The 13,728-nt window shown below is 39.7% G+C and overlaps 1 protein-coding gene across 1 annotated transcript in view; it reads left to right on the top strand.

Moving 5' to 3' along the window:
- The window catches only part of LOC128624025 (diacylglycerol kinase theta), a 32,365-nt gene that overhangs the window by 14,132 nt on the left and 4,505 nt on the right, over positions 1-13,728 (top strand). Inside the window, exons 3-15 of the mRNA XM_053651302.1 lie at positions 2,515-2,614; positions 3,851-3,936; positions 4,118-4,243; positions 7,656-7,812; positions 8,156-8,230; positions 9,086-9,186; positions 10,135-10,349; positions 11,079-11,169; positions 12,007-12,061; positions 12,188-12,249; positions 12,399-12,549; positions 12,724-12,762; positions 13,396-13,511. Of these exons, the coding sequence (XP_053507277.1) occupies positions 2,515-2,614; positions 3,851-3,936; positions 4,118-4,243; positions 7,656-7,812; positions 8,156-8,230; positions 9,086-9,186; positions 10,135-10,349; positions 11,079-11,169; positions 12,007-12,061; positions 12,188-12,249; positions 12,399-12,549; positions 12,724-12,762; positions 13,396-13,511 (1,374 nt within the window). The remainder of the gene's footprint in view (positions 1-2,514; positions 2,615-3,850; positions 3,937-4,117; positions 4,244-7,655; positions 7,813-8,155; positions 8,231-9,085; positions 9,187-10,134; positions 10,350-11,078; positions 11,170-12,006; positions 12,062-12,187; positions 12,250-12,398; positions 12,550-12,723; positions 12,763-13,395; positions 13,512-13,728) is intronic.

The following is a 13,728-nucleotide window of genomic DNA, read 5'->3' as shown; positions in this document are numbered from 1 at the left end:
GAAGTCGTCTGCCACAGCAGAGGTTTTTAAATGACGCTTTATTACAACCCTGCAACAGCCTCAGTGATAACTGGAGCTTTAGTTATTCAGTCCCTCCAGGATTTTGCGATCGCAAAAATGAACGCGAAATCAAGCAAATGGTGCAATATTCGGAGGCGCTTGCAATTTTTCAAAATCGCCGCAGATTTTTGGCAAGACGCGTCATGTGACATCATCACAATGCTCATTAACTCTAAGCCCTTGTCACGTAAGGAGGTTGAGGACAGATGCAAATGCAAATAAGAGTTTTATTGTAGGAGATAAAGGCAGACAAATCCAAATCATGAAACTATAGCGTGGTCAAAACAGGCAAATGGTCAGGCGATCAGCAAACAGGATAAACTAGACTAAGACAAGACTCAAATAACGAGGACGAGAACCAGATCAAAGCCATGAAACATAAAGCTATGAATAAAGGCTCGGTACACGACAGAGACTATGGCAACTCAGCGTATTACTTCGCAAAGAGTGAATGCATAGAAAGTCCTTTTAACCTGTGGTTGTGAATCGGATGCAGGTGTGTGTGATGAGAATGAAGGCGAGTGTTCTGGGAATTGCGGTCCATGGTGGCCATGTTTGTAGGCCACAGTGCAGGATGGGAAATGTAGTCACTGGTTTGCTGTGATACGACCGCCCTCTTTGATTCACATGAGTAGAGATAATAAGTATCATTTAACAACAAACATCTCTGTGCAAGACAATTTAGTGCAATTGCAATTTCAACAATACAAGTATTTTTCCCTAACAAATCTCCACAGGTTGCATGACAAATTTCAGAAATAAAGCATTTTTGGCAAGAACAATAACACAATAAAACCTGTGTGAAATCCTGTACGGATTGGTTATTAAAGTAGTGAGCAGAGTTTCTGATCTGTGTTTGCTCGTTCATGGATGTAAAATGTTTTTATTCATTTGATATTTGGTTTGACTGAAAGGGCGCAAAGGGCTGAAAAAGTGCTAGTAAAAATTGCAACAAAAGAAATTACTCGATTAATCTCGATTAATTCCGTTCGGCGATGTTTTGTGTTTTTTATGCGTTGAGCTCAATATTCACAAACTAACAGATAAGAATCTGTATGATTACAAACGTCCTAGCGTAAAAAAGAGTTAGGAAAGAACCAATGAAGAAATTGTGTACATTACTTACAGTGCATAGATTTGTAAAAAATTATTTATTATGTCAGAGAAATAAAAAAATAAACCCCACAAACACAATTAAACACAATGAGGTGTTGAGATAAGCGAACACTTCGGTCAGCTTTAAATTAGTGCGAGTTATTGAAAGCACTCTATTATTATTATTATTATTATTATTATTATTATTATTATTATACGTTCAGAGTCATCACACTCGGAAGTAGGACAGCCGAGGACTTTTTTTTTTTTTAAAGAATTGTTCTAAAGGTTTTAAAGAACACATCAATAGGTCAGTGTTTTGAGTAGTACTCGCAGTACATTCAGTACTCTCAAGTAAGTTATATCTTACTATAGCATATCATCAATATTACCCAGCATTCACTTGCAGCATGATACTGTTTCCTGCCTTTAATCTTTTAAAGCTTAGTCCCATGATGCTGCCACATACGCTTGGCTGGAAACTCACCGTAACATCCCAGTAACCAATCAATAATCACACACACACACACACACACACACACACACACACACACTCATGCCTCAGCCAGAGAAGTGTTGGAACTTGAATAGTAATTAGGACGTTTCTTTAATTTATCACTTAACACAACTGTTGTAAAACGTGATAGATTATAAAAGTTATAGAACTTTTACCACGTGAATTCATCGAGTTTATTTAAACAAATTCATGCCGTTTCTAATTTTCTCATTCCTTTTTTATTTTTGTTTTTTTCTTTTGTGCTGGTGGGAGAGTCCTTGAATAAGCCATTCACCTGCAATGTCTACTGTGATTTCGCAATTAGAAACATAACAGGGAACAAAATCCGTAGCTAAAGCTTTTCATCGAAACTATTCGAAAGCACAAACAAATTCACTCTAAATTACTCCCAAGTGAAAATTACTGCATTTATTATTTTTTTAAAAGTGCTTTCTTTACTGGTTTAATTGTGTTATTTTTCCATTCTTCAACCTAAAAATAATCGCAGTAGCCCTAAATTCCTGTCCAGAATTCATATCTTCCTGCATGTTCTGCCAACAGGAAGATATGACATTTATATAGCCGGATTTTCGAGGATGGGCCGAAAGTAATTTTCCTACGTTTGCGCAAGCGGGAAAAAATCACACTGCAGTGTAGAAGGATGCTCTCAAAATGTTTCAATATATATATATATATATATATATATATATATATATATATATATATATATATACACACACTATATAGACCATATATACTCTCTCTTTAGTCTGAATGTGTACGTGCTTTTTTCAGTTCATTTCGCTGTAATGGAGTTTGTTTTTTTTTCTTCTTTTTCTTCACCCCGTTTGTCCTCCTCACAGGTTCCTGTAGCTCACTGCTTCGGTCCAGCCGGTCAGAAGAAACGCTTCTGCTGCGTGTGCCGCAAGAACCTGGAGGGAACGTCGGCCCTACGCTGTGAAGGTAAGCATGTTTTAACCAGCTGCGGATATACACATCTACTCGGTCTAACACCCAGGTTAGAAAATTATAGGACGGTTTACAGATACGGTGTGGTATTGTTTATAAAAGCAGTGCACCTTGAGGCACACGGATTTATACAATTTAAACAAAATAAATAAAGTACCATACCTTTACCATTTTAGATACACTCGTGTGTGTGTGTATTTGTTTTTTTTTTTTTAATTTGTTTTGAGGGTATGCAAATCTTGTTCATAGATTGTGTGTGTGTGTCAGCATGTCTGCCTCTGCTGTCTTATTTAGATTCTTTGTGTTTACATGTCATGTCATACCCCCTCTCTCTCTCTCTCTCTCAATCTCTCTCACTCAATCCCCCTCTCTCTCAATCTCTCTCTCACTTACTCAATCTCCTCTCTCTCTCAATCTCTCTCTCCCTCTGTCGCTCTCTCTCTCTCTCTCTCTCTCTCAATCTTTCTCTCCCTCTCAGTCGCTCTCTCTCTCTCTCTCTGTCTCTCTCTCTCAGTCTCTCTCAGTCGCTGTCTCTCTCAAAAGCGCTCTCTCAATCTCTCTCTCTCTCTTTCTCTCTTTCTCAATCTCTCTCACACCCTCTCACTCTTTCTCTATGTTTCTCTCTTCCTTACTGTTCATTTGTCTGCCCAGCGCCTGCTTGATGTGGATCTGCTGTTGCCATGGTAACACAGGATGGTCTTTTTCAGGGGCCTGAATTCTAAGAACAACATCAAAAAAGGAAAACATTCTCTTCCTCTTTCTCTCTGCATTTACATAGCATCATATCATGTCCTCCTCCAATTCTCTCTCTCTCTCTCTCTCTCTCTCTCTCTTTTTCTCACACTCTTGCATCCTTCTCTCAACACTCTTTTTTTCCCCTCCAAATAGAATAGTGATAAACTACGAGTCTCTTTTCTGCAAAATCCAAAAGTAAAAAGGAGAAGTTTGATTATTGTTCAGAAGAAGAAGTGCGATTCTCTGCTGTAGTGAAACAAGAGACTTTCTTCTTGATATGTTGTATATGTTGTTTTTCTTTGTATATTTAGTCCTTAACATGCAACACTGACATTTATTGAACTTTTTTTTTTTATTTGCCAGACACCTCCGCATACACCAGTGTGTCTCAGACACACACACACACACACACACACACACACACACACACACGTGTTCGCACATGGGCTAACACCAAAAACACTGACTCGTAGTCCATGCTTGTGTGTGTTTCAGTGTGTGAGCTGCACGTTCACAGCGACTGCGCCCCATTCATCTGCAGTGACTGTCGTCTGTGTCATCAAGATGGAGGCCAGGACTATGTAAGTGTTAACAGTGTACACCATGCAACAGTCGTACACCGCCTTCCTTTAACCAGAATAGTAACCACTGGTGCCAAAAGATGTGTGGGTGTCTTTAATTACTCATTGGTTACTCATCAGTTACTCTTTAATCATTAATTGCTGTATCTCCTAATCTGCTGACCTCTGACCCCAATACCAGGACATGTTCCATCACCACTGGCGAGAGGGGAACACGGCATCTGGAGCACGCTGCGAGGTGTGCCGGCGTGTCTGCGGCTCCTCTGACGTCCTCGCCGGTATGAGGTGTGAGTGGTGTGGCATCACGGTAAGCCCCGACACAGCTCTGCGTTGTATGTATGGGTACAGGGAGAAAGAAACAAATGCTTATTGTTGTTAGCTGACGCTGCGCTAAGGAATTTGCTGTGGTTTAAGTCCCAGTGCATTTTCTCCACACTTGCGTTTTTGAATCGATTTCCATCGCTGAAATATTTATTAGAGAAATCGGGTCATCATTTACCGGCCGTGATGGCACACTAACACTTTATTGATCCGCATGCCAGTGCGGTTCAGACCAAAATGAGAACAAGATCGAATATAGAGACAGAACAAATATACAGTCCTTTCGGAACGGCAAGGTCAGTTCTAGCCATTGTTTTTGCTATACGCTGAATACATTAGGGTTTGAGATTGAAAGATGAATATGAGACGATGGGTCAGAATTTCAGCTTTCATTTTGCAATATTTACATCCAGATGTGTGGCACCTTTTGTGGTAGACCACCCAATTTTTTGGCAGGCAACAACGATTCTGTCATTAACTGTTCCAATAACCTGTTCCATGTCTGCTTGTTAGTACACCAGTGGTTTCTTTCTTTTTCAAGACATCCCAGATTGGTGTATCAGCTAGTCAACAGTTTCCCAGTACTTGTGCACTGTCTCTGATAGATTTCCCCCTCTTTTCTCCACTTTAAAATGGCTTACTTTTCTCCCACAGACAGCTCTCTGATCTTCATATCGGTTTATCCATTTTAACAACAAATGCATTCTTCACAAGTGAAAGCTAGGGCTCTACAAGAACAGCAGACATTCAGAGCTGTTAATTCTTTAAACAGTCAATTTAAAAGGGTGGGATCGAACAAAAGATGCCATGTTCTAAGTTGTTTAACAAATCTAGATGTTAAGTATGGGGAAATGAAAGCTGAAATTCTGATTCGTCATCTCATATTCATCTTTCGATCTCCAAACCCAAATGTCTTCAATGTATAGAAAAAAATTTTTTTAAACGGCCTTGCTGTTCCAATACTTTCAGAGGCGACTGTACTGAAGAGTTAAACAGATGCGTCGGCTATGCTGCAGCACCACCTGTCTGCACAAAGAATGATTAGACTAACATATAAAACAATATTAAGAAGTAAAAATATACAGTATAAGGTTACACATACAGTATGCACACTTGTAATATAATAGGTATAGGTATAGGATATACTGTATGTACAGGTATAAGGAACATATTCAAAAGTGTACAAAATTTCTTATAGTGCAGCACTGTTCTATTCTTGATTCTTGATTGGTCAGAAGGTATTTGTTATTAATCTATAAAGGCAGCTCGGACAGTAGTTATGTCAATTCACTCCTACTACAGAAACACATCATTGTTTCTATAGTAACAGCTTACATCGGACTTGAAAGGTGGCATTAATGGAAGGAGTTTCCAGTGTCAGCGATAACGCTTTACAGCCGGAAAGTTAACAAGAGACAGTTTTTGTTTTGCAGTCTCTTGGTCATTTTTTGTGACGTATTAAAAGAAGCTGGTTTGGTATAAACGACAGTTTATAGTTGCTATAACATAAATGATAATAGGAATTAACTTGTTACATGAAATTATGAGTAGATAAACAAAGAAGACTTGATGTTCCTTAATAAATACAAGTTGTAATCGTCAACAGGATCGCTTATTTCTTCCCTGATAATTATAATTATTAGTTTATTTAGTAATTATTATGAAATTAAGATTTATTTATTTATTTATTTATTTATTTATTTATTATAACTATTTCCCTTAGAATGAAAGCTGTAACTGTAATTAAACTGGTAACCATACATTAATTGTACTGTAGATATAGTGCTTATATAGAGAAGTAAACTTGCCTGCTGTTTCTGTTTAAAGATATTCATTCAGTGAGCACAGCTATGATCGGTTATTTCAGAATTAACACTAAAATCAATAAAGCCTCAACGCAGCAGGGATTTGTCGTTCATCTCTCTCCGGCTAATAGACACAAAACACTTAAATGCTGATTTTCATATTGAGTTTCTTTCATTCTGATGCATTAAATAACCGTCTCATCCACTCAGACAGTGTCCTGTATGTCATAAAGGAGTTAGATGCAGATTAAGATTTTATTTTAGAGTCATTTTCAGATTTGAATGTTTAGGTTCGTCTCAGGAGGACGTCGTGTTTGATGTTTATATACCACGTGGTGTCCTGAATTCTGAAGTGTATTGGGCTGAATCATCGTTTTCGTAGAAGTTATGAAATGTACGGATCGCCTCACACGGTGCAGTACAGATCCGGTGATTAGAGATTAATCTGGAAAACCCTGGACTGTTCCTTTACATTGCTTTTTTGATGGATACCAAAAAAAAAATTTCATTACGAACGTGGAAACATCTACACGGAGGTTACGGCATTCTCCAGCACTACAGCTTGTTCATCTTTGGCTGGGAATAGAGCTGGTCCACTTCAACATGCTCTCCAAGGAGATACACAGACACACACACTGGTGAGAAAGGCAGCCGAGAGGAAACGGCCACTCGTATACTCATCGCAGCATCTAAACGTTCTTATAGACCGAAAGAGCTGCGATTAAAGCAGTAGCTTTAAATGAACTGGAATTCATTCAAGAGAAATTCCTCTTAAAGTGCACCTATTATGGTTTTTCAGATATTACTTTTCATGTAGTGTGTTATAGAGCTGTTTGGTAATGTAAAAACGTCTGAAAAGTTTAAAAAATCAAAGCGCATGACAAAAGAAGGAAGCGATTCTGAACAGCTGAAATGAGTCGTTAGTAATTCCAGACTTACTTCCTGTACTAACCTAAGTAGGTTTGTAACAAAAAGCCCCGCCTCTGGTCTTCATCGGCTGCTTGCTGACAGACGGAGCTGAAAGTCGTTATGGTAGTGGGCGTTTCCTTTTTGGAACACGCTGACAGCAGTGTTTCAACAGTCACAACAGACGGACATCTGACCAATCAGAGCAGAGTATGCTCTCTGAAAGAAGGCGTTTAGAATGAATCCTTTAGAACGGATCATTGAACGAGTCATTTTTGACACTGGGGGAAAAAAGATAATGCTGCAGTTTAAATTAAGAGCACATTAAAGTATTTTTTGACCTTGGATGCATGTAAATCTATTGTATGAGACCTTTAAAACAAAATTAGGCACGTTTCAAAACCATTATAGGTGCGCTTTAAAGGTTATCTGTTACTTTTCAATACAAAACATGTTTGGGGATCTTTCAGACAATACAAGCATACAGTGCTGCATTTTGAATGAGGTTTTTTATTCGCGTTCTCTTTACATTGTTTGCGCGTTCTTTCTGTCTTTCTGTATTATTGCTGATGTTTTCTTTCATACCATACGTTCTACTTTTATCCTTAAATGTTCACTCAGTCTCCCCATCCATCAATTGTGTGTGTGTGTGTGTGTGTGTGTGTGTGTGTGTGTGTGTGTTTCCAGACGCACCCCGCATGTTGTATAATGATCCCTCCTGAGTGCGGTCTGGGTCGTCTGCGCAACATGATCCTGCACCCCAGCTGTGTCCGCATCTGCTCACGCAACTTCAGCAAGATGCACTGCTTCCGCATCTCGGAGCCCCCGCATCAGTGCGAACTGGGTAATCAGCCTGCCAAGATTGCCAGTCATTGATAGAGCCATAGTGGTTTAGACTCGAAGCGAAGCGTGTGTACATGATCCCACAAGGTGTCGCTTCACGATTCCTCAGGGACGTCACAGGTACAACGTTGTTACCCTCGCTTTGAGGCAGCGCTCGATAATTCAGCCATTAAGATTCCGCCTGTCCAGAAGGGTGTGAGTTGTAATCTCACAGCTGCTCGAGCGTTTGCTCCACTTTGTATTCTAGCCATTTTTTTAAATGAAGGTAATTTGTTGCTTTAAGGATTCTGGTAACTTTATTTTGCCTCCATTGACTTCAGACTTGTATGTTTTCATCTTTATAGATAATCTAGATGACTCCGATGTCCCGAACCCAGTAGCATCGAAGGACAATCAGTCCTCAGGCTCATCGGATACTGGTAAAGATATAAAGTGTATCAAATTAGTGTAACGCTCACTTGTGGCTCCCGACTCACTACTCATGCTCAGCCACATGACTATAGTTTAATAATAATACAGCATTGTAGCACAGTGTTGTTGAATCTCAGTTACAACTGGTCAGAAGGTGTTGATTAATTTTCTATAGCAGCAGCTCTGAGAGTAGTTCTGTCTATAAGGGAAATTACAGGTTTAAATTAACACACTTGTTCTAATGTTATCGTTTCTATAGTAACAGCTTACACTGGTGTTGGACACTTTTACATAAACTGATGTGAAAGTGTCATTCTTGCTGTGGTGATATTTAAGGAAGGAGTCTCCAGTGTCAGAACTTTGTAATAGACCTTTTGTAAAAGTTTTTCGAAAGAGGAATGTAGGGAAGGCGTCGCGTTTGGGTGGATTATTATTATTATTTTTTTAATCAACCTGTATAACTTTATAGCTGCTGTTCGATAAGTGATAACAGGAATTAACTGGTCTCTCAAATTGCTGTAGTACAAGAGGAAAACACTTCTGGTTGTGCTACAATAAGCAACTTCCGGGTGGTATAAGTAACTCCGCTTCATCGCACAATCCTGTCATCGATTATTTTCCCGTAACAGCACAAGCTTTTCTCCTTACGTATTTGCTGAACTTAACTTGAAATCCCGAGTCATAACACTGTCATGATTACATCATGAAGACATCAGTGGAGATGGAGTCATATGCTGTCATGAGTTGATTGTTTTGTAATTTTTTTTTTACATTTTAAAGTACAATTTCTAAAAAAAAAAAAAACATTATGTACAGTTGCAATCAAATGTTGAAAAAACAAAACTTTCCTCCTCCTTCTTTAGGGAAGCAGACTCTGAGAGTGTTTGACGGGGATGATGGCGCGAAGCGTAACCAGTTCCGGCTGGTCTCCATTCCTAGAATCACCAAGAGCGAGGAAGTAGTGGTGAGATTTTAACAGTTTTTTTTTTTTTTTTTTTTCAAACTTACTGGATGGTTTTAAAGAATGATAGCATTAAAACAAAGTTTCAAGTCAGTATTAACTTGGGCTGCAACAAACGATTATTTTCATAATCGATTAGTTGGCCGATTATTATTATTATTTTCGATTAATCAGATGGGCGGGGCAAAATTTCAGACCAATTTTTCCGTTTGTTTAAAATAAAATCCACAAACTGAGTGTTACAAATATAAACTTCAGACTAAAACTTTACACAACTGTTTGTCCAATTATACAAGACTGAAAAGAACCCAATACACAGATACACACCAGAATATATATTATTCATTTAGGACTGTAGTTTAATTCAGTGCTATTTGTGCATCCATAAAAAATAATGCATAAATACTTAATACTACATAAATACTTTAATGCATAAACTAGTGTATGTATGTATATATATATATATATACACGTCACAATACGTGCGTATGACGTCATGCGCCACTGACTAGGAAGCGGCTTATACTTTCGTTTAGTAAAAAACCTGCTAGTGTTCCATTTGAGACGATATTACCTTTCTAAACGTCATACACTAGACGGTAGAGTATACAGTGCATAGTGTAAGTGTACAGTACATCATTTGGGACACAACTTTAGTAACAGAAGTAACGTAGTGAGTAAACGTGCCTCGCAGACCAACTAATCGATAATGAAATTCGTTGACTAATGATTTTCATAATCGATTATTATCGATTTTATTGATTAGCTGTTGCAGCTCTAGTACTGACTGATATCCACTATTAAAGGAAGGAAGCGTGAAAAGCACTGAGGAATATAGTTTTATAATTTAGTAAAGATGTATTCAGTTCTATGTAATTACAACAGAAATGTCAAGTTGCATTCACATTGATGGTTTGCCAATCTTTTAAATCATACTCTCTGCCTGAGCAGGAAGCGGCGCTCAGGGCGTTCTACATCCCGGACGATGCGCAGGAGTACGAGCTCCAGAATTACACCCACCCCGACCTGCTAAGCGATGACATCATCAATCGCAACGGCATGCCCGACAGCAAGGCCATGTTTAAGGACTGCCCCCCGGAGGTGTGGCTGCTCCGAGCCAAGCCCAAAGACACGGAGTTGCTCAAGATCTACGCTGGCTGGCTTAAGTGAGCGCTTATTTAATCGGAAAACATACCATGAGGGCCAGATTGATTTGCGGTACTCGTATTTACACAACACGTGCTGACAATATTTTGGCAGCGCCCACACAGTGTAAACATTTCTCTGTGAGTATTTAGAGAACAGTTTCCTTGAACCCTGCGTTATCGCAATGACATCATCCTGACTTGCTCATATGCAGATGTCATACGGGAGTGTCCTGTTACTGTTACTGGGCAATTTCATGATATATGATGTAAGCTTTGATGCCGCGATGGCTACCATATGCTAATAGAATATAGTTTATTATTCTAAGCGTTAGTCAGGATAGACAAGAGTTAAAAAATGTAATATCCTCTGGTGAAATTAAAGTGATTTACAGTGGCGTGATAGTAAAATGAGAGAAAGAGTAACACGTATTCGTGTCAGTAGCTGTGTCAGAACACTTCAGGAGGTCGTTTAGAGTACTGTTGTCCCTGACAATCTAAGGGCTTTGTCAAATTTTAAGCAAACTTGTATTTTACTTGTAAAATCATCTATTTCACTTTATGGAGATCCTCAGATGTTTCATTACAGGTAATAACCACAACATAGCAGCAGTAGTAATAATAGATTTGAAATTTTCATAGTTAATGCTTTAATGTGTTTGTGAAATTGAGAGTGTGCTTATTGTAATGTCAGTTCGAGCATTTTTAGGCTGTAAATGTGTGTGTGTGTTTGTGTGTGTGAATCTGCAGGGTCGGTGTTGCCTACATTAGTATCACCATTGGGAAGAGCACAACGGTAGACTCCGTCATTAAGGAAGCGCTCGTCCAGCTCGGCAAACAGGTACACCGCTCATCTCTACTTTCTAACACGCTCAACACACTAAACATTAGGATCTCCTCCGCTTCTAAGCCACGTCTGACCCATCACAGTTCACCTGTTTAACTATTTTTTCTATACTTTCTCAGAAGTTCATTGAACATGACGTTTTCATGCATGGGATTCGTCCCAAATTGGATATGCGCCAGATAGCAGCGTTGTGTTAGTTTATATAGAGAACGGACATTAGTATGCCGATTGGGACGTAGAATAGATAGCTATACAGCAATTTTAGTGTCTAATAGCATTCCCACGGAGGAGAACGGAAACTTTTAATACACGCATGCAGCTGCACTTTTGTCAGAACTGCTTTTGTAGAAAATGAACCTAACACCTTCTGACCAATCCGAATCGAGAATTCGACAGCACTGTAATGTAATCAACCTTTTGCATAGAAATACATCGTTGTGCGAATATGTTTCACGCGCGCCTTTAAGTCTGTCTTTTTTCTCTTTCCTTTTCTCCGAACGCATCGCGTTCGCCTCTCGTATCATCATCATCATCATCATGTCAGTGCTGGAGTTTAGATACAGCTTGTGGTTGGAAACAAGAACGTGTGGTCATGTAACCTAACATCTAGATAAAAATAGATGAACACAAGTACCGCATCACATCCTCTTCTGTTTTCGTATGATTTAATAATAATGTGATGATGTATATTTAGTATAGTGTTCTGTTTCTGAGCATCACGAGTAAAACACTTCAAGGCTTAAAAACGTATTTGTAAACTCCGTAACTCTTTGTTTGCTGAAATACGACTGAGAGGTGTTTAACACTGATGTGTGTGTGTGTGTGTTTCAGAATGAAAACCCTGCAGATTTTAACCTGATGGAGGTTTTCATGAGCAGCAAACAAGGTAAGCTAAGGTCTCATTATGCTTAGGTGCCCATGCATGAGATTAGACGTGAAGGAGTTACTGTCGGAGATCACAGTGCGTGTGCTAGATCATGTCTAAACCGTTGAGTTTGTGGTTGTCTTGCAGTGCAGAAGCAGGTTCTTGGTGGTCAGGAGCTGTTACTGGATAAACTGCAGGAGATCAGGAAGGTACGCCGGGCTTCTTCTTTGTCAGATTTAAGAGAAATGTATTAGTAAAAGCAACGAAGAACAATTTGTTTGTTTCGAAGCTGCTCTTTTTTCTCAGTTCCTTAATGAGTCTGCGTGTGTGTGTGTGTGTGTGTGTGTGTGTGTTTCAGACGTCTCTGAGGCAGATGAACCAGACACGCTTTTACATTGTGGAGAGCAGGAACCGGGTGGTCCAGGTGGACCTGCTGATCGGAGGACTTCCGCTGCAACTCAACACAGAGGAGTACACAGAGCTGCTTCAGGAACACCTTGCTATCAAGAGTCAGTCTCGCTCTCCCACACACTTCTTTACTCGATTATCGTGTTTCTGCCAAGGAAAAGAGAAATCTTAATCTCTCTCTCGCGCGTTCTCTCTCTCTTTTTCTCTCTCTCTCTTTTTCCCTCTTTCTCTCTCTTTCGCTCTCTCTCTCTCTCTCTCTTTCTCTCTCTCTGCAGGTCAGTTGGTCACCATCACTCACATCTACCCAGCACAAGGTGAGGAACTTGTCACCGTAGCAACATTTCTATGGCAACCTGGCTTATATCCAGGCTCTGGCCATAGAGGAAGAGAGGATAATCTCTCTCTCTTTCTGTGTGTGTGTGTGTGTGTGTGTGTGTGTGTGTGCGTGTGTGTGTGTCACTGAGTGTGAGAAATGCCTCTGTTCTTTAACACCACCACAAAATGCAGCTATTGTTTGAAATCAGACTTCTCGACTCCATTGAATCCTACTGATGATGGTGTTTGTGTGTATGTGCGCTCTGACTGCTAAAGCCTGTCCTACACTCAGATCTGTAAATGAGATTTTTGTTACACTCTCACACACACACACACACACAAGGAAGCACGAGGTGAAGCTTGGCAGCAACCCTCTCTCGCCCCTGCTGTATCAAACACCATTGAATTATATAACCTGAAATGATCGTTTAACCTCAGATGACCCCAGTTCCTGTTCCCGAATGTGAGAACTTTAAGAAACAGCTTAAAACACCAGAACACACAATCCGTTCTAACAAGACGGGACTATGGAGGCGTTATATTCTGTGGACTGTGTGTACAGCCCACAATGAACAGTGTGTGTAAGTTCTAACACTCGTGTGTGTGTATGTGTGTGTGTGTGTGTGGTACAGGAGCGGTGGATTTGCAGATCACATGTTTCTCTGAAGCCGAACGTGTCTACATGCTGGCCAAAGACACCAGCATCAATGGCAAGCAGCTCTCTTGTCTCGTCATACCTGAGATCATGGTATGCTTCTCTCTGTCATTCTCTCTCTCTCTCTCTCTCTCTCTCTCTCTCTCTCTCTCTCTTGTGCATGCTCGCTCTCTCTGTGAAATCACTTTCTCTCTTTTTTCACCTTAGTCTAGCACTCTCCCTGGTCTTAAAACTGTTTATAAGATTAAAGATATAGACTATATCACTGCACTATTTTGTGTCTAGTATTTACTCACTAGCGGCATCTAGT

The sequence above is a fragment of the Ictalurus furcatus genome, chromosome 2, assembly GCF_023375685.1.
Source record: "Ictalurus furcatus strain D&B chromosome 2, Billie_1.0, whole genome shotgun sequence".
Classification (NCBI taxonomy): domain Eukaryota; kingdom Metazoa; phylum Chordata; class Actinopteri; order Siluriformes; family Ictaluridae; genus Ictalurus; species Ictalurus furcatus.
This window is presented reverse-complemented; position numbering and strand designations above follow the sequence as displayed.